Source organism: Emydura macquarii, unplaced genomic scaffold (assembly GCF_026122565.2).
Source record: "Emydura macquarii macquarii isolate MOO-44397 ecotype Brisbane River unplaced genomic scaffold, CSIRO-AGI_Emac_v2 contig_499, whole genome shotgun sequence".
Classification (NCBI taxonomy): Eukaryota; Metazoa; Chordata; order Testudines; family Chelidae; genus Emydura; species Emydura macquarii.
The window spans coordinates 1327551-1351781 of NW_027130636.1; the positions used below are offsets into that span (position 1 = coordinate 1327551).

At 45.7% G+C, this 24231-nt stretch overlaps 1 protein-coding gene across 8 annotated transcripts in view; it reads left to right on the plus strand.

Moving 5' to 3' along the window:
* EPHB1 (EPH receptor B1) overlaps positions 1 to 24231 on the plus strand; it is a 351973-nt gene that overhangs the window by 200028 nt on the left and 127714 nt on the right. The window contains exon 4 of one of the 8 annotated variants that reach the window (XM_067538725.1): positions 22895 to 23127. The exons of 6 other annotated variants lie outside the window; for them this stretch is intronic. In XM_067538725.1, the coding sequence (XP_067394826.1) occupies positions 22895 to 22899 (5 nt within the window). In that variant the 3' untranslated portion in view covers positions 22900 to 23127. Of the gene's footprint in view, positions 1 to 3454; positions 3533 to 22894; positions 23128 to 24231 lie in introns of those variants that run through there. One more of the 8 variants, XM_067538722.1, reaches the window with a different exon arrangement.

Below are 24231 nucleotides of genomic sequence, written 5' to 3' on the forward strand. Positions count from 1 at the left end.
TGTTACAGCTATGATGTTGGGCTAACTGGACTATAGTTACTTGGGTCATCCCGCTTGCCCTTTTAAAATATTGGCACACAATATTAACCCTCTTTCAGTCCTCTGGACTTTCTCCAGCATTCCATGATTTATTAAAAAATTAACATCAGCAGACCAGAGATCTTCTCAGCCAACTCTTTTGAGGTTCTTGGGTACAAGTTATCTGGACCTGCTGATTTTAAACTATTTATCCCTAGTAGGTGTTGTTTAACATCATGCTTAGTACTTCATCATCCTGATGTGATACAAATACATCATCCTGCTGTTTTCCATATATAGAACAAAATATTTATTTAACGCTTCAGCCTTTTCTACTTCGTTGTTAACAAATTTAACATCTCCATCTGGTAGTGGGCCCATACCATTGTTAGCATTTCTTTCATATGTAGACTGGAGACATTAGACAGTTCCCCAGACTAATTTTTGCTTTCAGTTCTTTGAACAAAACATAGAGGCAGATTGCCAGGTTCCTTTGTTAGTAGCTTCGCAGCAGTTGGATTGTATGTGACAGTTCTGAGCCATATTACTTTGGGGCTGTACAGGTGACTGGTCCCACCTAGCTAAGTCCAAACTTTCTGTCCAAGTCTTTACAAGAAGCAAAAGAGACTGTGTGCATAGGGCATGTCTATATGGGGAAATTGACCAGAATAAGCTATTTTGCAATAGCTTTTCTGGAATACCTCCCCAGTTGAACTCTCTATTCCAGAATAAAAGTCCCTTTATTTGAAAGTGTACTTTGTGAGCACACTAATTGTTCGGGAATAAAGTGACTTTTATTCTGGAATAGATTGTCCACATGAAGAGCTATTCCATAATAACTATCCTGGTCAATTTCCCTGTGCAGACAAGCCAGTAGTTAAAGGTTTGCTTTCCACAGTGTTTACCCATCTTTAACCTTCTAGCTGAGCAAACTACTTCCCAAGGGAATTATCTGACCCAGCTCCCCTGTTATGGAGCAGTCTCTTCTTCCATTACAGTAAAGGCTAAGGATCGAAGTGGCTAATGTCAAAGCTGTGCTCTGTTACTTGGATCCCAGTCATGTTGTACGCCATATTCCTACTTATGTTTATTGACAGTCCTGTATACACAACGCTTGCCAAATCAAGTCCTAAACTTGAAGCTTCACCTCATTTTATTATTGCCAGCAGAGTGCATTAAAATCTGCTATGAAGAGTGACTTTTCATAAAAGGTATTGTGACTGTCCCACATCTATTGTGTCTCAGTCATTTCCATATCAAATTTGCTCAATTTACAAATACAAAGATGTTTTCTCCTAGCTGCCAGCCCCTGCAAACTCAGCCTGGGATCTGACTATAAAGCTGTGTCCTTTCAGGTTTGTGAATCATCATCAGTAATAAAGCTTATTTGGATCAAATGCTGCCCTTAACTATATCAGTGCCACTCCACTGTAGTACATTATCTCCTCAGTTGCACCTCTGCAACTTTTGTGTCTCCAGTGGGATGCACACATATTACTGGAGGAAGACTGTGAAGACTGGGGTAGCACAGGTGCCCCTGCAAATGCAAGCTGGTTAACTGTTCAGTTCATCTTTGAGGCAGAATGGACTCTAGCTCCCTCTCCCAGAGCTGTGCGGTGCTGGTTCTGCAGAGCGGACAGTAGTAAAAAGTAATAAAACCTCCCATTTTTTTATTGTAGTCAGCAGATGTGAGTGTACGCTGGGAGCAGAACTGCTGAGTAAGACAATGTCCAGCCTTACATAGTTATTTTCAAATTAGGGCTGCATTTTAAATATAAAACACTCCAGCTGTAAGGCAGTGAGAATGCTTTATGGATCATTCAGAAACACCCATAGGTCTAGTTAATGCACTTACATAACCCTCATTACCATTCTGCCTGAGCATGTCACAGTCTTTACTATCTTTACCCCGGTAGCAATTATCCCCATTTTAGAGATGGGGAAACAAGGGATAGATAGACTAAGTGACTTGCACAAGGTCACTCATGGAGTCTGTGTCAGAACAGTGAATTGAACCCATGTCTGCTCAGTCCCAGGGAGGTTCCTTAACCCTTGGACCATCCTTTTTTTTTTCTTCTCATATCTCCTGGTCTAACTGTGCTGCCCAGGATTTTTAAACCCAGCCCCCAGAGTTCAGTCCTGACCAAGATCCACAGCTACATAACAGAGGCTACAAATGATTAGAGTATAAACTCTCATGCTTCAGGGCACCAACCAACTCTGGGGTCAGGAAGAAACCTCTTTGGGCAGATTACATCAGAATTGTCCATTGTAGGGCTTCTTGCATCTTCCTCTGAAGTGTTGTCTGGTGCTAGACACTGCAGGAGACAGGATACTGGATTAGAAGGCCTATTTGTGTGATTGGTATGGCAATGCCTATGGCCCAGATTGTCAAACTTGTGGGCCTAATGTCAGACAAATCCTTATATAGGCAACTGAATAGATGGCCTGATTTTTAGAGGTGCTGAGCAACCTCAGCTCCCATTAATTTTAATGGCAGCTGCAAGTGTCTAGCCCCTCTGGAAATCAGTCCATTTGTCCGAGGGCCCAAGGATGGGTTTGTGTGTCCAGGGATAACTGGGGAGAAAGATGAGGACAATGAGATTTAATCAAGCACAGTCAGGGACATGAAAGATATGGGGAGCAAAGCCTCTGGGGTGTGGACAAGAGACTAAAGCCTTGTCTGCAAATGGTTTGTGCACTGATTTAACTGAATCGGTTTAGACATGGATATAGTGAGATCAGTATGGACACCCTTCCATTGGGTTAAGAGTGTAAGATGGATTAGTGTAAATCAGTTAGAAATTGACGTATGCTAAAGTTATTTAAGCCACTCTTAAACAGGTATAGAGTGTCCACACCAAGTTGCAGGGGTTTCATGAAGTCCGTTTAGAATCATATCTTGAGTTAAACTGGTGCAACTTGGTGAGTGTTCGTGAGTGTCCATGGGGACACAAATGGTCAGATGGGGAGACATGGGGAACACAGAAATTGAGATGGGTGACAGCAATGGGGACAGGGGGAGTTGGCAATGGTGGGGAGATGGAGAGATATGGAGGGGGGTGTATAGGGTAAGCCCCAAATCACCTCCCCACCATAAGAGAAGTGCTAAGGTCTGGAGATCATCCCCCAGAGAAACAGTGCTTGAGGGCATGCAGAGTTACACTAAAGGTGTGATTTTTAAAAACCATTTAATTAAACCACTGCAAAAGGCTAGCGGTACACTCTTCTTTGGTTTGAAAGCTAAACCAGAAGAAGCCATAAGGGAGAGGTTTAAGCTAAACTAAAATAAGCCACTCTGAAATCAAAAGAAGAGAGAGTCCACACTTGGGGTTTGTCCTGGGTTAGCTAAACCGGCTTAGTTAAATGGGTGCATGTTTGTGTGTAGCTGATTCCAGAGAGAGGGGGAAAGCCTCATGTTTCCTCTTCTCCACAGCAGCGAGAAAGGATGAATTCCAAGCTTCCCCCATCTCTGCAGATGCTCGCTAATTAATAATGGGCAGAAGAGGCACAGCCATGTTCAGGGTGCTGCAGGTCGGGTGGGAACAGCTGGTCTGTGGGCACGTGAGACACAGTAACATATGCGTCCTGCCAATCAAAGAGTTGGCCCTGACAGCTTCTCATCCTTGCATTCCCACATGCAGCTGTGGTGTTAGCTACGAAAGCCTTCACATTCTGCATCTGTGCTGCCTTTTACATCCATGGCATGGGGGTTTTCAAGCCGATATATTATGAATCAGCACATATTGCACCAAAAGCTACCAGTGGGGTCTGGACTAAAAAATGAAAGGCTAGAGAGTGGGACCCAGTGGAGCTAGATACCGATATGCTAAATTGTAATAGGAATAACACTAATACTGTCAGAGATTAAAACCAGCTCTAAGGGGCAATATAGGCTGCCATAGGCCGTTGGTTGATGGTAATTCAGGGTGGAAAGCTTCAGGCACTGCCTTTGTAATTATCCCTCCCCAGTAGAACTTCATTAATTTGCACAGCACTCATCCAAAAGCCTGCCAATGATCAAAAATGCCTGGTGGGTCTCACCCCACTTTGCGGTAAGGATTTAATAGGAGAGGCCATGGTGGGGGGGAGACTGTGGTATGTCAGGGCATTCCCCGGCAGGCTATGGAGCAATGCACATTGTGTATGCAGCGATTGGGAGGGAATTAACATGGGGTGTTTTGTGATTGATTTGAGTGTGTGCATTTGCTAACATGATCCTTTGCACAATGTGGTGATTCTCCGTGGGTTCTCAGTCATGGGAAAGCACGGACACAACTCTACTCTACAGAGTTCGCCCATCTCGGCAACGTCTGTTCAGACTGAAATGCAGGATCTGTTGTCATCCCCAGTTTTCTCAAGCTCGTAAATTTCTGAAAGGATTGACTTGGCCAAGAGATGACCACAGTTTGGGCAAGACTAGTTTTGACCAAGTGTACAAGGGAGCAAAGGAAGCAAGGAACCACCCCACTTGTTCATCTCTGCTGCAGGAGCTGCCTGTGACCTGGCCCATTAACTTCCCTGCCTGAAAGGGCCAGGGGAGGGGGCAGCATATCTGCATTTACACTGCTCCATTGGCCCCAGGACCTTGTGCAGCCATGGCTGGAGGGGCTGCAGCCTGTATTCCAGCTTACAGGTTGGAGTAGCAAGCTGGGGGGCAGGGCGGAGAGGGCTCTGCAGCAGTCCCACATCCTAGCCCTAAATTGGAGGGCTGGACTTCATCTCCCAGCTGCCCCTCCCTTCTCTCCTATGGAACCTGAAGACATGGATTTTAGGTGGTTGGAGTGAACTTCACCCCTACTTAATGAGTCACTAAACATTTTGTTGTCCTTGAGATTTTGCTGCTTTACAAGACTGCCTTTGCTGCATGGGCAGAAGAGCCAGCCTTTGACAAATAGATATGGAGAGACAAGAGGGGAGGTAATATCTTCTGTTGGACCCACTTCTGTTGTGGAGAGAGGGAAGCTTTTGATCTTACACAGCGCTCTTCTTCGGGTCTGGGAAACTCACAACCACTTTCACCAAACAAGGACACTCCATCAGAGAAATAGATCAAATTAGGGAATGGGCAATCAAATACCCCGAGAGAACCTGCTTCAATACAAAAATAAAGCCCTCCGGCTGCACACCCCTAGTTGTCACCTACCACCCCACACTGGAATCCATGAGAATATCATCAAACAGCTACAACCCATGTTCAATAGGGACCCCATCCTCAAGGAAATTTTTCCTGAACCCCAACTTCTGGCCTGAAAAACAGTCCCCCAACCTTATCATCAGAAGGAAGTTCCTCACAGACTGGGACGCACCAACTCAAAGCAGCACCGAACCCTGCCAAAACAACAGATGCAAAATCTGCAGACCTATCTCCACTGCTATGATGATCAACACCCCGCCCAACGCACCTGTCAAGAGCCATGGCTCCTACGTGCGCCTATCACAACAGGTGGTGCACCTCACCCAGTGCATTCAATGCCCAATAGCAGCTATGTGGGTGAAACCAGATAATCATGACATTCTCGAATGAGCTCACGCAGGAAAATGATAAAAGACGAAAACCGCCTGTCACTGGTGGGTGACCACTTCTCACAAAGCGATCACTCTTCATCTGACCTGTCAGTCCAAAGGACTCCTCCCCAGAGGAAACCTGCACAACACATTGAAAAGACAGGCCTGAGCACTGAAATTCATAACTTTTCTAAATACTAAAAATCATGGACTGAACCAAGACACTGGATTTATGGCTTCTTACAGCCATCTGTAACCCACTAACAACCCCCACCCCAGCGGCTTCCCTCACTTTCTTTTCCCCCCATGATTGGAAGGGTGTTAATGGGACACTTCTCCTTGAATGGTCCCTTGAAATACGTGTTAACTATTTACGCTAAACAATCTATCCCAGCTTGTATGTAGCTGTGACACTCTGAGCACCTTGCCCAGACCTGGAGAAGAGCTCTGCATTACTCAAAAGCTTGCCTCTCTCTCCAGTGGAAGTAGGTCCAATAAAAGATATTCCCCCACCGACTTTGTCTCTCTAATATCCTGGGACCGACACGGCTACAACAACACTGCGTACAAATAGATACGGTTACGGCCAGTAAACTGAAAGAGGGAAGCAGCAAATCGGGATGTGTAGAGACAGCAATTAATAGTCACAGAGCAAACACGTTCAGTCTATGGATGTATAGACTTAGCAGATAGTCTCAGCACTGAAGTGGAGCGATACAGAAGGACTGACTGATGGAGATAGGCAATGCAGATTGATTTGGAAGTTGTGTAGTAAACCAGTGAGCAGAGACCGATTTATGGATAGCTTCTAAGTAGGTAGATGAATCATTACAGTCAGACAAAAGTCTAGTCACTCTGCATTCACTGACCCTACGCTCACTGCCAGAACGAAACGAGACAAAGGAGATACAAAGTGTTGCGGGGAAGTTGTAGGGCCTGTGTTAAAATGGGTTTCGGGGAGTTGCAAGTGCAGGCCTGGTAACTTAGTTTTGTAACTTAGCTTTGTGGGGCTCCCTGTGGCAGGGGCCCCAGGCAATTGTCCTGTTTGCCACCCGCTAACGCCAGCATTGAGTATTACTCAAAATGTACGTAATGATATTTAAAGTGGGGAGGTCACCATTTTTTAAGTCTTAGTGGGTGGGGGAAAGGGAAGCACAATTTTTTTAAATCCAAAGGGGGGTCGCTAGCACATAAAGGTGGAGAAACACTGGGGATGATCACAGTGGGCCCTCCTGGCATTAGAAAATATGGAATCCCATTCTCACTTTGGGGAAAAAAACAGAGCCCAGCTGTTTTCCCATGTCTCCATACTAATCACCCCCTCCAGCGTCTTGCTGAGCCTGCCACTTCAGCTGCGCTGCCTTCTGGAAAGCCTGCTTCATCTCCCCAAATCAGGATGGACCCCTATGGCCCTGAGCTCCCTGGAAATAGACACACAAGCACCTTGGCTACTCCGCTTTCATTCCTCTTGGCTCCTCCCGGCTCACAGAAGCGGTTCGACCCTGGCATTTATATTTAGAGCGATCTTCTGGCCAAGAGACACCTGCCCGCTGGTGATACTGATGAGTATCTTCACTGTAACGGCCCAGCCAGGTGGTCCTTCTGGTGGGCAGCACATACTCGCACCATTTTTCCAGTGGTGCTCGCCCAGGATTGCATGATGGGGCCCCAAAAGTTTAAGCTCCTCTTATGTACCATCCAACATGCTGAGTGCTGGCCAGGTCCAAAAGAGCTTGATTTGGCCAACCTTCCAGCCTGGCGGCAAAGCCCGGCTATTTTCTCAGGTTGAGAGGTTAGTGATGGGAGTTGGGGAGGGTTCGGGGTAGTGGGATATTTTGCTTTGTAAGTGATTATCGCCCTTATAAGTGGATTATATAATTGGAGGGGGGACGGAGCTTTATACGGGTTTGCTATGTTAGGTATGGTACGTGAATGATGTATGGCACTACTCTGTTGAAAACCCAGAGGTCCAGTTTGATATGTCTGAATAAATAAATAACCAAATGGGCAAAATCGCCATGTGGCCTCTATCATGCTGGGACCATGCCATCCTGTGTGTTTATACAGCCTCTAGCAGAATAGGGCCCCAATCCTGACTTGGGCCCCTGTGTGGTACCGCAGTACAAGTAAACTAATCAATTATAACATCTTTCAGCTGCTAAAAACCATCTTAGACCACTTGGTGAAAACCTGACGATGTTAAGGGACAAATATTCCGGTAGGATCATAGCACACGCAGGTGGCAAATGAATTCTTAAAAAAAAAAAGTAAAAGTACAGATGGACCTATGGAGTCGCATACACACGCAGACCACTGTTTATGTTCGATTCTGTCTCTCATTCTGAAGCTAGATCTCTTGTTTGGTGCTGTTTATTTCCTCTTGTCCTTTGGACTGTAACCACTTTGGGGCAGGGAGCTGTTATCCGTCTGCCCTGTCTATTGGCCAGAGAAAATAATTCTTTTTATATTCATTACAACTAAACCCTGTCTGTTCTCTACTTCATAACCCCTCCGACAACCCCAGGGGTTCAGGAATGGTCATTGCTTGTAGTGTTTAAATGTTGCCTAGTGGTTTTGTTATTCATCCTTCGCTGACCATGACATCACTGGTTGGTTTGATGTCATGACTAACGCGTGATTGGATTTAAGTGAGGGAAAGCTGCACAGAGTTACCTTACTCCGGGCTTGTCTGAATCCAGTGGCACGACAACGTTGAGACGTCTGGAGACAAGTCTGGGTGGAGTGGATGGCCATCAGGTCCTACGGCACTCAAACTGATGCCCTGCACTGTCCACACAGCTCTTGCTATCCACCTTCACAACAGTGAAGCCTGGTAGAGCTGGTCAAAAAGCAGAGCTTTCCAGCCGATGGAAAAAGTTCCATGGCAAATCAAGTGAAAAGCCAAAATTTCGAATTTTTTGTGTGGAATGAAATTCTGGAAAGAAAATTTGTTCTGAGTCAATTGAAATGTGGGTCTTTTTTATAAATTTGAAACTTATTTAAATGTTGACCCTTTTCATTTTAATTTTTTTTATATGAAATAAATACATTTCAAGTCAAATAGTCACTATGAAATGAAAAGTCAAAACTTTTCATTTGACATTTTTGAAGCTTTTTCCGATTTTTGGCCATAATGACATTTCATCACTTGACACAGTTTTGCAGCAACAAAAAAAAAAATTGGTTTAATTGCAATGGCATTTTCTGACAGGAAACTGGTCTGATTCAAATTTTTTGGCCCACTCCAGTACCTAGGGCTTGTCCAGACCTTGATTTCTCCCACCGTGAGTAAACCCTTTAGGTTTGTCTTCAGTGCAGCGTTCACTCAAGTTCCTTCTCTTGAATTAGCTTCTCTGGAGTCTGAGTGGCAGCACTTTGTGAAATAACACATGAGTTGCTGTAGCCACACTGGGCCATGAACTCTATGAATTCTTTTCAGTGAACTTGTGGGAGAACATGTCTGTCCTTTCTGGGCACATGGGGGCAATTGTAGGCAGGCACTGGAGGATAAAAGATACTTGAGTGGCACTAGCCTGTGTCCACACTACAAAGCGGTCATGTTAGCCTCTAATAAATTGTGCTTACTCAAGTTTTAGTCTATATCTCCTCTCAGGCCAGCCCACTTGAGTTAAAAGCACCACCACATCATGCCTGTTAAGAGGTTTTGTGTGTGGACGCGACTTGATTTAGGGAAAATGCTCGAGTTATAACCTGAGTTAACTTTGCAGAGAAGACAAGCCCCAGAGGCCACAGAGGAACCCAAGAGAGAGCAATAAATCTCCATGCTAGCTGGCTGCACATCCGTGATACCATTGAATAATGGTTTCTGCTTTCTAACCCAGAGGACAGAAAGCTTTGCTGAAATTTACTATGACTACCAAGTACTCAAAGGACAGAGACTTGGAAGTCCCATGCACAAATTTGTGTAGAGCACTGTGCTCTTGTTTGCCACCACATTCCTGCTCTGATCTGACCAACCCCACCACAGGCGAGGCAGAGAGTTTGTTGGGAAAGAAGGTGGGGAAAGTGACACTTGAACAGAGAAAGAGCAGGAGACAGGATTGCTTTCCAAATTAGAGCAGGCAGCATTTTCAAGTATCAGTTTTAGCAAGTGAAGAGAGAAATGGGCATTCTTAATAGCAACTAGAAAAGCAAAGGAGCAGCATCCCCAATGGTTGGGTCCTGGGATTTTCTGTTCTCCTGATTGCTGGGTGAAAGCCCTTCTAGTGACCTCCGCCTTTAAATGCCCCGTGGGATCAGGATGAACTCATACACAGCATGTATGTTAAATGAACTCCATTAATGATAAAACTAGGCTTGGAAGGATTAGATTTTTATTGGTAAATGTCGGTTAAATGTCAGTTTCACCATACACACAGAAACCAACACAAAAGACCTCCATCCATAATGATTGAAATTTACAGATAGGCAAGGTAAGAAAAATACTGCTTGAGAACTTATTAGTCTGCTTTAAGAATATTTAATTTGTCTATTTTGAGAAGAGGTTGACAATTTGTGGTTTAATGGTCAAAAAACTTTCATTTTCGGAATCTCAACATCTACTGTCATTAAATACTTGTCTGAACCCCTGCGCCGTAATTTTGTGCAAATGTGAAAATTTTAATAGATAAAAATAAAAAGGCTTAAAAATAAACATGGATATTATCCATCAAAATTACAAAAAATAAAAATAAATAAAAATTGCATTTTGCCACTCATAGATAAAACCCTTCAGAGAGCTTTCAGAAAATGGGATCACTACTTGACATGTTAGCCCCCTCATTGTTTGTCACTCAATATAGCATCATGGCAATCATGGTATTTCTCTGGCTAAAGTGGACATATGCATTTCCTGGAAGCAAGTTACAGGGATGTCCAGCACTATGACAAGTATTAAATAAATAGTTTAATGATACTACTAGGAACAATGAAATCCTTTCTAAATGAGGGCCATAAAAACAGAAAGAGAGAGAAAAACAGAAGGATGAAAGTCGATACAATTAAGAGACTGAGTGAGGCTGGAATAAAAAATAAGATTGTGGTAGGCAAAAGAGAGGCTAGAAATCCAGCACTGTTCTGAATCCTTATTCAACTTCCATGGGAATGTAATGGGTGTTGGATTGAATCCCAGTGACCTGTAGTGAAAATGAGAGAGAGAAACAGGAATCCTTTTATTACTTCCCAAGTTTTCAATGCTGCTCAGCTATTGTAATAAAAAATCTTAGGCTAAAGCATCAAACACCCTGTCCAGCATGTAAAAAGTCAAGAACATGCACACCGGCAGTTCATGGGTAATATTTGCCAAGGCACCTAAGTAATTTAGGAACCTAGTTCCCATTGACTTTCAATGAGATTTAGGCTCCTCAGTGCCTAAGCCACTTTTGAAAATGGGATTTAGGACCCTAAAACCGTGTGTACATTGACAAGCTTACAGTGGCACAGCTGTACCGATGCTGCATCGCTGTAAGATCACTCGTGTAGGCGCATTATGCCAATGGGAGAGAGCTCCCCCCGTCGACATAAGCAAACCAGCTCAACAAGCAGCGGCAGCTATGTCAGTGGGAGAGCGTCAAAACTTATGTCATCCAGAGGGTGTTCTTTCACACCCCTAACAAATGTTTTGCTGACAGAAGTGCTAGTGTAGACATGTTTTGAAAAATGTTGCCCCATGACTCTTGATCTCAAGGGAAAAGAGAGAGAACACTTTGGTGGAAACTGGAATATGGATTTATTAGGTAGCACCCCTCCCAGCAAGGCTCACAGAAGAATTAAAGGTGATACTGCAGCACTTCCTGAGTCTTCAAACAGCTTAGTTTTTCAGATCACTAACACCGTATTGACATGACAAGCTATACAAGTGTTGCCAACACACAAATAAAAAGAGATCAACTCCTTAGTTATCTGCCAGAGGTAGATACAGGCTGCTCAGGGCTGGGCTTCACAGCATCTTCGGGGTTTGATCTCCTGTTTATTTCTCATTATTGTCCAGACTTGTTTTGGCACCAAGCTGTCCCATAGCGGGATGCCCTCCCTGTCATCTCTCTCTTCTCTCCCTGAATTAGGTACAGTTTTTCATGGGGAGGCTTTGATAGTTTCTGATAATCTGAGGAAATATCTCCATTGTGTTCCCCTGTATTTGGGAAACTGGAATGAAAGTAATGTCTCTTCATTTCCTTCTGTCCACTGTCACGCTAGCTGCATAGTCATTCCTCTCTGTTTGCATTGGGCTGTCTCTCCCACTTTCCACACCAGCTCATTCTGTATTTTAGTGAGGTTTGCACATTTCCCATTTCATTGGGGTGAGACAGTGTGCTGGTTCTGTGCCGGGATCTGAATAGTTTGGCGATTTTCATTGCCCGCTGACTTTCATTTCGGTGTTTTACACGCCGGCTCGGTGTCTCAAACATTCTTTGGGTCAGGAGGAGTTTGTTTGCTCTCCTGGTTGGGAGAATGGGGTGGTTGAGACCCAGGTGGGATATTGTTCCCAACTGGCCATGTTCCCAACTGGGTTTTGTTGGGGAACTTCAAGTGCTTTGCGAAGGGAGGAGTGATTGCTGCTTGGGTTCCTGACTCTGGAACAAGTGGCAGCAACTATGGAAAGCAAGATGATGCAGAGCATAAAGAGGAGTAGATGAGGATAGCCTCTTCACTTTATGGATGGATGTCCCACTGTATGCAGGGGCCTCTAAAAGGAGGGGTGTGTGTGTGGATGGATGAACTCACATGCGTTCTGGTGCCTAAAGACATAGACTGGGGGTTAGAGACTTTGGAGAGGTGATGTTCTATTCAGGAGGCTGCCCTGTTCAGTCTGCCTTATATTTCGTTTCAATTGCACATCAAACAAGATTCTGTTTTCACCACTAGAGTGGGCTCTTGTGCATGAAAACCTTGCTTCATGCTACTTGTCAGTTCAAGCTCTACTTGTGTTACTGTTCTTTTAAGGAAGCTAGGCCTGATGGGATATCAGATTCTGCTATAAAGCCTGCGTTTCCAGAATATGATTCTGCTTTTTGCTTTTCCTTGGTTTTTATTCTTCACCCATGATGGAATAAAACTTTTGCTTTCCATTAACTGTATTGTCCCCCCTTATGAAAAGGTATGATAGAGGGGGCTCTTAAGTCTAGCACAGTAAGATTTAACATGATCTAATGCTGGGCGGTGGAGCTAGATACATTCAGACTAGGAATAAAGCCTACATTTTTACAGAGAGGGAAGTTAACCATTGGAACAATTTACCGAGCGTCATGGCGGATTCTTCACCAGTGGCAACTCTTAAATCAAGATTGGATGTGTTGTTTTTTTGTTTGTTTGTTTTTAAAAAACTCTTCTCTAGGAATTATTTTGGGGCCGTTCTCTGACCCATGCTACGCAGGGGGTCAGACTAGGTGATCACAATGGCCCCTTCTGGCCTTCAAATCCATGGGGAAAAAACAAACAAAGAAAACCAACAGCGTCCAAATGCCACATTTTACAGCCAGGACGCTGCAATGTCTTGGGTGCCTTCTATAGCACATCACGGGTCAACAGTTCAGTTAACAGCAAGCAAGCATTTTTTATTCAATCCGTCATCTCAGCCCTTCTCGCAATGGGTGTGTAGGTTTCTGCACATATAGCACACAAGAGTGTGTGTGTGTGTGTGTGTGCCCATATCTAGCAGGCTGAATAGGAAAAGGTGAGCGAGCCCTCAACCTCTTTGTCACGCACCTCTACCTGCAAAATGCACAGAAGAGAATGTATGAAGTAGTTACCCTACAGTGAAATCCCATTGGACTATAATAGATTTGGCACAGAGAATGTCATTTGGTTCTGTCTGTACAGCACCCTGCACAATGGGGGCCTGATCCATGACTAAGACACCTTAATAATAGTAATTACTGGGATGTTTGATAAGACTGATCCTTGCCTTGTACTATTGTGTCAAAACTGTCCATTCTTGGGGTGAAATCCTGGCTCTGTGGAAGGTGACGGCAAAACTCCTATTGTCTTCAATGATGCCAAACGTTCCCTCCTCCTATCTTCAACTACCCACAGAACATCACTGGGCCATGCCCGTGGCTGCCCTGAGGTGCCTCTTTGCTATTTTAAACTGGATCCCGATTGCTCTAAAAAGGAAATAAGGATGGACAAAGACACTCAGTCAATGATCCTGGAGGCTTTATCCTGACAACTATGTTTATGATGTCATTCATGTTCAAGTGCCTTGCTAATGCACTCTGCTATGACTCACCCGTAGCCAATTGCCTGGCTGGAGTTCTTAGCCCTTTTTTTCTCTAAATTGTTTTTAATCACAGGCCCGAGATTGATTTATTGCCTTGCACTCCATCTCGCCTCAGCCACAGCTTTTTAATAATATACAAAAAAGATTTAAATGGTCTAGGATGCTGCCGTGCCAGAGTATTTTCTTTATTGTGTGGGTGATGAAGGGAGAAGCATCAGGATTATTGGATTAAACACGGCCGTCTATTTACTTGCATTTTCGCAGGCGAATCAATCTTCTCCATACCCTATATCTTGTCACACAGGAAGCTGCACCTGAAGGAGAGCCAGGATGGATTAAGTCATGCTGTTTAATCTGCTGCTGCTGTTTGAATCATTTCAAAACGCTCTTCCTGGATTAGCTGGCCTAGTTCTGTGTCCGCAGGGGGTGCGAGGGGGAAGTCTATGGAGTCAGAACTCATTTTGGGGGCTGGAAGGGGGGGAGAAATAAACCCGAAACCTGCTGGATGTTGCTGACAGCGATTCAGATCTCACCAGTGGCTCACATCTAACCAGTGCATTGTTGCCATTTTAAAAATGCTTCCTGGCAGGTGAGCTGTGATCTCATTAGCTGCTGAGTTTTTAATGCACACTGTTCTCCCCCCGGTGAGTGCATATGTTGGGACTGTAATTCTGCTTCAGCAACCAGAACATGTGGCATGCTGCTGAGATAGCCCTCCTGCCCATATATCTACATGCAGCATGGCGGAGGGGCGGACAGCAAAGCTGGGGAATGGCCTGCTATGTCTGACATATTCCCCTTCCTGCGCAGAATATGTTCAGTGTAAAAGTAATGGATCTGCCAGTTTTGCTTAACGTGGCATCTGCGTCTCTTCTGTGCCTTCCAACCTCCATTGGGAGGGTTGCAGGTGCTGGTTTGGAGCCACTCGGAGTGGTGGCTGCTAATACATGCCGGGAGAGAGCCGCTTCACATCTGGCTAAGGAGCTGTGAGAATGACACCAAGGTTCGCTGCAGATACCTGGCCCCCGGCTTTTACAGCCCCAGCTCCTGGCTGCATCATATTTCAACTGACCCTTCATAGAAAGGGGAGAACAGGAGTCAAAGGCTGCATGCTAGAACCCACCTGGATCTTTGTTTATTTTGTTCCCCAATGCACACTTGGACGTGGAAGAGGAATGCATGGCTCTGGGTATGTCTGTGCATGTGCGTGCTTGTGAGTGCATACATTTCTCTGTGTGTGAGTGTGCATAACTGGGTGTATGTGCCTGCAGGAGGGATGACAAAAAGAAAGGCACAAAGGAAGAGGAATAGCGGACAGGAGAGGGTGATTTGAGGCATGGGTAAGAGACGAAAGAAACGCACAAAACGGAAGCGTAACAAGAACAGAACAGCACACGTGGAAATAGCGCGTAGTGCTTGAGACCTTCAAAGCACTGAATGTGTAGGAGCTCATGAAGGCTCGTGAGACCTCTGTGAAGCAGGGGAGTGTTATTGCTCCCCACCCCCAGGCCAGAGGTTTGCCAGGATCAGACATCATCCTGCTGCGCTGAGTCACATGGGGGATCTATTGGCTACAGTGGGGCGAATGCAGGTGAGTCAAGGTTGGCAGGATTGGGCCAGGAGCTGGGGCTGCCTCTCCTGGGAAAGGGAAGGAAGAATGACTGGAGTGTGAAAGTGGAAGGGAAAAGGGGGGAAGATGAGGCTCAAATGCAAAAGGTGACGAAGCGGGAGGATCTGTGTGATTCAGGTCAGCCGTGCGGCTAATGATTGTATTCCGCCTGAATCTGCCCAGCTCTTCCCCTCTGTGCTCTTTCACGTGACCTGCAGCAGTCATCTTCAGTGACCCCCATCCTTCATCGAAGGGCTAACAGCGCAGCCCGGCCCCTGGCCGGAATGCTGATTGCCTCCATCGTGCCAGCCCCTTGCGCAGCAACGAGCTGTTGCTGCAATGCCCGTCGTGTTTACCCAGGCGCCAGGATGAAGGAGCAAAGCGGAAGCCAAAGCTGGGCACCACGGAAGCGTGTTTCTCGCTGCAGTGTGGCTGCTTTCTCTCCCACCTTTGCACCCTGTCCGTCAAGCTCCCATCTGTGCCCTGTCCCCTCAGTTCCTTTCTGGAGCAGGGCTTCATGCCCTTTGCTCTGTTTTCGTCTCCGCAACTTTTGTTCCTTTCACATGTTATTTCTCCCTTTTCTAGCCTTTTTCCCTTCTGTTTCATGCACACTCTGGGCTCTGACTCATGGCCCTATCTGATACGCAGCCTTCTCACCCTTTGTCAGCATAGTCCCTCCCTGTGCGGATCTCCTCCAGACCGTGGGGAGGGGGCTCCTGGAATGCCAGGCCCTTGTGAGGAAGAGGGCAGAGGCTGGCTGGACTGGGAACAAGAATAGATGAGCTAGAAGGGATGCACATGCTGCTTCCTTCAGTCCCATGGGGATTCCAGCCCCAGCCGTGGGATCGTCTCCCTCCATCCCTCTCAGGGAGTCACGGAGCAGCCACAGCCAGGGGCTTGCTGGGGAGGAGGATGCTGGTGATGCTCTAGCTTTGGGACTGTGGCCTTTTCTGCCATCCAGGATGAAGCAGGATGGCTTAGTGGCCAGGGCACTGGATTGGGACTCCAGAGACAGGGGTTTTAGTCCTGGATCTGCCACAAAATCCCTGCGTGACCTATGGCCAAGGCACGTCATCTGGGCTGTGCCTTTGTTCTCTAGCTGTCCTTGTACACAGGGGTGAGGAGGTGCTCAGTCAGGGTGGGGGTGAGGGCCAGATAAGCACCTCAATAGAAAGGGCTAAACCCCAAGTTCTCCTGACAGAGTACGAGGGGAGCCCTCTGCAAGGGAGCCTGTCAGGGACTTCCTCCCCTAGAACTCCAGCGATGGACGGCAGGGCCAGGGGTGTGCTGAGTACAATCGAGTATGTGTGCCCTGCTGGTTCTTTCCACACTTTGAAGGAAAGGTGTGTGCGGCCCTCCAAAAACACAACGTGCGCAGGGCTGAATCTCACACCTGCCAAATCACCTCTGAAAAAAGGGAGCTGAAATATGCAATTTGAACCTGCCCTGGGAACTTTCCCCATCTGCACATGAGGAAGCAGCTATTACTGGGTTCACTTCAGTAGGGGGTCACAGCTCCTCTGCTCCATGCTCTGTTTTTGCTGATCTGCTTTGTGCTTCTGAGCGTGAAGCATCTTGTGCCTGTGATGGATTTGCCTCTGATTGAGTTGGATGCGTGTTATGGCTATGATCTCTGTTCCATTTGCTGTCATTCAGACAGTTTGTATATAACCCTACTGTACACTATACTTCAAACACTATGTGCTTCAATGGGTATCACCGCAGGATGGGATGCAGAGAAAATCTCTAGACACCATCAACGACTGCTTCTTGGAGCAGCTAGTCCTGGACTGCACAAGGGCTGGGGCAATTCTTGATTTAGTCCTAAGTGGAGCACAGGGTCTGGTCCGGGAGGTGAAAACAGCTGAACAGCTTGGTAATGGTGATCATAATGTAATTAAATTTAACATCCCTGTAGTGGGGAAATACCAAAGAAACCCACTGCAGTAGCATTTCACTTCAAAAAGGGGAACTACACAAAAATGAGGGAGCTAGTTAAATGGAAATGAAAAAGAACAATCACCAGAGTGAAATGCCTGCAAGCTGCATGGCAACTTTTTAGAAACGCGATAAAAGAGACTCAAACTAAACATGTACCCCAAATTAATAAAACCCAGTAAGAGGATGGGATTGGGTGCCTACGCCACACTGGGTGGGAAGGGGTTAAGGTAGCCAGGCAGGCCTATTGATTCTACAGGCCACACCAGGAGGTGAGCCAGGCAGCAGGGAGCTATTTGGAAGCAGCTTTGTCTTGGCAGGAATGGGAGAGGCCTGTATAAAGCCCAGGGGTTGTGAGCAGCAAAGGGACTGCTGGGAAAGGCTGCAGGAAGGCAGGTAGCAGAATGGCAGTCACTCCCTGAGAGGAGACAAAGTGGGCTGGCAAACCCAAAGAGAGAGGGGAGCCAGTTAGGTAGGAAGAAGCCCAGGGAAACAGCAGCAAGGGCTAGAACAGTCCAGGCCTTGGCTGCATGTTATAGGGTCCCTGGGCTGGAAACCAGTATAGAGGGAGGGCCCAGGTTCCCCTACCAGTCACTGAGTAGTAGTGGGGCAATGAGAAGGAAGACTACCTAGGACTGCTAAGAAGAAGGGACTTCGCTATCTCAAAAGGGGGGAACACTGAGTGACCCGGCCAGAGGGCTGAGTCACAAGGACACTGAAGTTCCTGGTCTCGAGAGAGGGGCTGCAAACCAGAGGGAGAGACAAAGTGACAGCGTGAAAGGGTGGTGTGGGCCTCAAGAGCTAATTCTCAGAGTGACCAGGAGGAGTTGCCAGACCAATGGTGATTGGTGCGCCCAGTGACAGAGGATCAGAAAAATGCCACCCTGGCTAAACAAAAGAATAAAATCAGTGGTTAGAGGCAAAAAGACATCCTTTAAAAATTGGAAGTCAAATTCTACCGAGGAAGAGACCATAAACTCCGGCAAGTCAAGTGTAAATGTATAATTAGGCAGGCCAAAAAAGAAGTTGAAGAGCAACTAGCAAAAGACTCAAAAACTAACCGCTAAAGAATTTTTAAGTATGTCAAGTAGGAAGGCTGCTATACAATCAGTGGGTTCACTGGGTGATTGAAGTGCTAAAAGAGCACTCAACAAAGTCAAGGCTGTTGCAGAGAGCTAAATGAATTCTTTGCAACGCTCTTCACTGCAGAGGATGTGAGGGTGATTCCCACACCCAAGCCATTCTTTTTAGGTGACAAATCTGAGGATGTGTCCCAGATTGAGGTGTCAGTAGAGGAGGTTTTGGAGTACATTGATAAATTAAACAGCAATAAGTTACCAGATGGTTTTTGCCCAAGAGCTCTGAAGGAACTCAGATATGAAATTGCAGAACTGCTACTATGGTATGTAACCTATCACTTAAATCAGCCTCTGAACCTGATGTGTAGAGGGTAGCTAATGTAATTTTTAAAAACCGCTCCAGGGGTAATCCTGGCAATTACCATCTGTCAAGTCTAACTTCAGTACCAGGCAAATTGGTTGAAATTATGGTAAGAATTATCAGAGACCTAAATGAACACATTCATGTTGGGGTAGAGTTAAAATGTCTTTTATAAAAGGAAATTATGCCTCATCCACCTATTATATTTCTTTTGAGGGAATCAACAAGCATGTGGACAAGGGTGATACAGTGGACACAGTGCACTTGTACTTTCAAAAAGCTTATGACAAGGTCCCTCACCAAAGGCTCTGAAGGAAACTAAGCAGTCATGGGTTACCAGGGAAGTTCCTCTCATGGATCAGTAACTGGTTAAAAGATAGGAAACAAAGGGTAGGAAAAAATGATGAGTTTTCACAGTGGAAAGAGGGAAATAGCAGAATCCCTCAAGCATCTGTACTGGAATCTGCGGAGTTCAACATATTCAGAAATGGTCTGGAAAAGGTGGTGAACGGTGAGGTGGCAACATCTGCAAACGATACAAAATTACTCAAGATAGTTAAGTCCAAAGCTGACTATGAAGAATTACAAAGGGATCTCACTAAACTGGGTGACAAAATGGCAAATGAAATTCAATTTGGGTAAGTGCAAAGTAATGCACATTGAAAAAAATAATACCAACTATACATACAAAGCGATGGGGTCTAAATGAACTATTACTGTTCAAGAAAGAGATTTTGGAGTCATTGTGGATAGTTTTCTGAAAAAATCTGCTCAATGTGTAGCAATAGTAAAAAAAAGCCAACAGATTGTTAGTATCCGTTGGAAAAGAGATAAACAATAAGAGAAAAGATCATAATGCCACTATATAAATCCATGGTATTCCACACCTCAAATACTGCATGTATTTCAGGTCACCCCTTCTCAAAAAATGTATATTGAAATTGGAAAAGGTACAGAGAAGGACAACAAAAATTATTAAGGATATGGAACAGCTTCCATATGAGGAGAGATTAAAAGGACTTTGACTGTTCAGTTTAGAAAAGAGGTGACTAAGGATGGCTATGATAGATGGCTTTCAAATCATGAATGGTGTGGAGAAAGTGACTAGGGAAGTGTTATTTCCCCTTCACATAAGACAAGAACCAGGGATTACCTGATTAAATTAATAGGCAGCAGGTATAAACTAAGCATAAAGAAGCACTACTTCATACAATGCACAGTCAATCTATGGAACTCGTTGCCATTGGATGTTGTGAAGGCCAAATGTGTAACTGGGTTCAAAAAAGAATTTGATGAATTCATGGAGGATAGGCCCATCCATAGCTGTCAAAGTGATCAGGGACACAACCCCATGCTCAGGGTGTCCATAAACCTCTGGCTGCCAGATGGGTGACAGGGGATGGATCACTTAATGATTGCCCTGTTCTGGTCTTTTTATCTGAAGCATCTGGGACTGGTAACCATCAGAAGAGAGGACACTGGGCTAGATGAACCATTGGTCTGATCTAGCATAGCCGTTCTTATGCTATTATAAAATGGAAAGCTCATTCCAGAGCTGATACGCATGCACTAACACAGCAGAACTGATATGAGAAGCCTTGTACGCAGTGTTGTCGTAGCTGGGTTGGTCCCAGGATATTAGAGAGACAAGGTGGGTGAGGTACCATCTTTTATTAGACCAACTTCTGTTGAAGAAGTCAAAAGAGCTCGAAAGCTTGTCTCTCTCACCAACAGAAGTTGGTCCAATAAAAGATATTACCTCACCCACTTTGTCTCTCATGGGAAGCCTTCTTAAACATCACACACAGGAGCATTTGCATTCTGTGTTTGTCTCCCTAAAGCTACGTGTACCCTGTGAGCCAGGGGTGTGATTTCCTTGCTCAGGTGCATGTACTCGTGCTAGTTCTCACTGAGCTAGTGCCAGTGCAAACAGCCGGGGAACTGCGGTAGCAAGTGGAGGCTCGGCTCACCTGTACTGAGCACACAGCTGCCTGAAATCGGGGTGCGTGTGCTCAGCGTGGCTCACCTCCGCCTCTGCTGCTGCTGCCCATGCTCCCATGGCTACCCTGCTGTTTATACTAGTGCTGTCTTGGTGCGAGCTAGTGCGAATACGAGTACACGAGCAGGGGAAAAACGCCCCTAGCTTACAACGTAGACATAGCCCAAGCCACTTTCTCAGAACTTCTCAAGACCTTACTGACTGGCCGTGGTTGTCCTGGGACCTCACTCAGCTACCTTCTGCGTGCCTGGTTCTGATGACTGCCGTATGCTGCCTCTGAGCATCCCGTGACAAGGATCTCTCCATCTGAGCTGATTGCTGAGATCAGGGGAGATGAATGGGATTGGGAGAGCCCGCTAGCTGCCAAAGGAGGGGCTTTTACAGCAGCCAGGTCAATAGTGCTTGTTCCTTATCTGCTCATCAGTCCTCCATGAAACCCAATTCACTGGCTGCTGCTGACATTGGAAATCCATGGGGATTTGATGAGACAGTGAGATGGAGTTTAATCCTTCTCTCTTGTGGAGACACTGAAGTAAAGGCTCTGTGTTGATTTACATCAGATGAGGATCTGGCCTTCCTGTGGCCCAGAGGAGCTCCCAGCCATGCCTATCCAAGCAGCACTACCTGGTGGTCAGCAGCCTGACGCCGGACTGATATACTTGTCCTCTCTCCATGGAGGATGGTGGGGAGGGAGAAGCTGAGAAGGAATAGAGGAAATTAAGACAACAGATGGCAAAATGTGCCAGGCGCCACTGCTGAGTGCAGCGGAGATCCTGGTCACCAGGGGGCCCGGAATGGAGTTAGCAATTGCTGCCTAACGAACTGTGGCCATTACAATCTCTGTAGCAAAAGAGGTTCTCAAGAGGCAAATTGTCTGTGCCTCTTCCCATCTGGGCCTGCTCCCTGCAGCGCCGTGCTGAGTGGTGGCTGATAGCTGCCAAGGAACCAGCTCATTCACTGTGACTGCCCGTCCACAGGGATGTCACCAACCAGTGGCCCCCACAATATTAAATACACAAGGCAGAAGATCAGGGCAGGAGCATTAAGAAGCAGCTGATGTGGAGTGGGGGGTGAGGAAATGACAACCCCATGGCACAGAGCCTGGAATAGGACAGGAACTCAATAGCTTCTTGCTTAAAGCCTGGTAGCCCGTGCTCCAAATCTGCCTGCTTCCCTTTGACTCTGTGCTACATGAGCATCTCGTATAGGTGCCATGTCCATTGCCATCTACGTTCCCAAAGGCCACGCTTGTTCCTTGGGAGGGTACTGTATGTGTACAGTTGCACGTGGAGCTTATCAGTGGTCTTTCTCTTGGGGATCTGCTAACTTCATGGGATATCACATAGGAGCATAAGTTACCCTTTTCCCTGCTGCTGTGCGCCATATGGGACAAATCCTCCCTCTCTCTCTCTCTCTCTCAACAACTCCCCTCATAACTTTTATTCCTTGTTCCATTGTTTTTTCCAGATCTTGTCTTCATTTCTCTCTCACACACACAACCTCCTCCCCATTAAAAACATCACATCATGCATGCACAGTATTACCAACCTCGAGAGTTCAAAAATCATGAGTTGGGTCACAAAAAAATAACAATTGGTGAAAAATAATGAGATTTTCTTTTTTAATATAATACATTTGGGGTTCTTTCTTGGTTTTCTGGCTTTTGAATTCTTAGGTCACATCTTCACTTGAATCACATTTTTAAACTTTTCTCTACAACACTTGAGGGATAGAAACTTATTTTAAAAAAAACCCTCTGAGATTCACACATAATCACCTGACTCCTGGAGCTGGAACTTAAAAAGATCACGTAGTATCACAAGACTCATGATAAAATTGCAAAAGTTGGCAACACTGATATATCCTGGGTGACAGTGGGCAACTTCCCTCCTAGCTGAAAGTTAGCAGCATGTTAATTCAATGTAGCTGTGGGAAATTGAGTCCCAGCCAATTTGTAAGGGCAAAAGGTAAATCATTCTTCACATGTGCTCCATTCTTGAAGGACGTGGCGTAGCCAATCTCAGGCACAGTGATTTGGAAAATCATTATTGTGCTGCCAGCCTGGAAGGACTAAACATATTTTTTTAAATGAATAGAGTATAAGAAGGTTAAATATCTTCAAATCGTTTCTGAGAACTTCATCGTCCTTCTTTTGTTGACTCAGATTAATAAACTTCGGCAGTATTAGAACAGCTAGCAAAACCAGATGCCAATCACGGATGTCGCTGGGCAACAGCCATTTACTTCACCGCCAGACAGGCTGCAGAAATGCACTGCATTATCTAGTATTTAATCTGTGAAACTGGATGCTATTAAAAAAAAAAGTTGCAGGCGTCCTCCTTTCCCAAAATACTTTACTCTCCATTTCTGCAGCTTCTTTCCTTGAGGATGGAACTAAAATGCAAAACCATGCTCTGAAGTGTCCCTAGCCTCTGTTTGCCAGAAGCTGGGAATGGGTGACGGGATGGATCACTTGTTGATCGCCTGTTCTGTTCATCCCCTCTGAAGCACCTGTCACTGGCCACTGTGGGAAGGCAGGACACTGGGATAGATGGACCATGGGTTTGACCCAGTGTGGCCGTTCTACTGTTCTTAAAATCCCAGCATGAAGATGAAAGAGCTCAAACTTCCATTCCCATAGCCCCTTGTGACCATACCAGGCAAACGTTATTGGCTAATAAAGTCTATATGAGTGCGTCCCTTAGTCTGCTAGTTCTCTTTGGCCTTGCCACAGTAAGGAAAACTGGATGTATAATTCCCTATCAGTGTAGTCCCAGTGGGTCATAGTGTAGGCACTACAGGAAGCTGTCGTGTAGCTAGGTGTTTCTATCACCACATGGTCTAACCCAGAGGAGATTATGGTTTGAATTTTACTACTTTAAAAGTAGCCTGCTATTGTGGTGAAGAACTGGCAACAGGAAGCTGAGCCATTTTGGAAGGGGCTATAGTTCACGCCTCTCTAGGTTGCGCCTTTGATTGTTGTTTCCATGCCCTTACCATGGAACTTATGGTGTGCTGGCCTTGCCGTGTGTATTTCCCAGTTCCTGTTCTGGCTGCAGAATATGGGGAAGGGGCAGCAGAGTGAGACTAGGCAATGCTTTTTCTAAAAGAAAAAAGCAGCAAAAGAAAAGCCGTGTGTGCAGTTTTGCTAAAGTGACCTTGAGAAATGATTTTTGATTGAACGTATTTGAGGGCAAAATTAGTTTTCCTGTTTCTACTGAGTTGGCAGACCCAGCAGCATGATCTTCCCAAGCTCTCTGTGTGACGGACAGCAGGCTTTGGATGCAGGTAATCTCCTTCCCTCTCTCCCCCTGGCAAACAGATCTGGGGCAAGTTTCCCATTTACAGCTTCAAAATACTCCCAGGCATACAAAATAAAGCAAAGCCCAAACCGGTATTTAATCTGTGCATTTCAGAGATGTTGGTAAGATCAGTATAACATTCAAAATTGGCTACATGAGCATCAGGAATATCCAGGCTTCTCAGGTATGCAGGACTTGA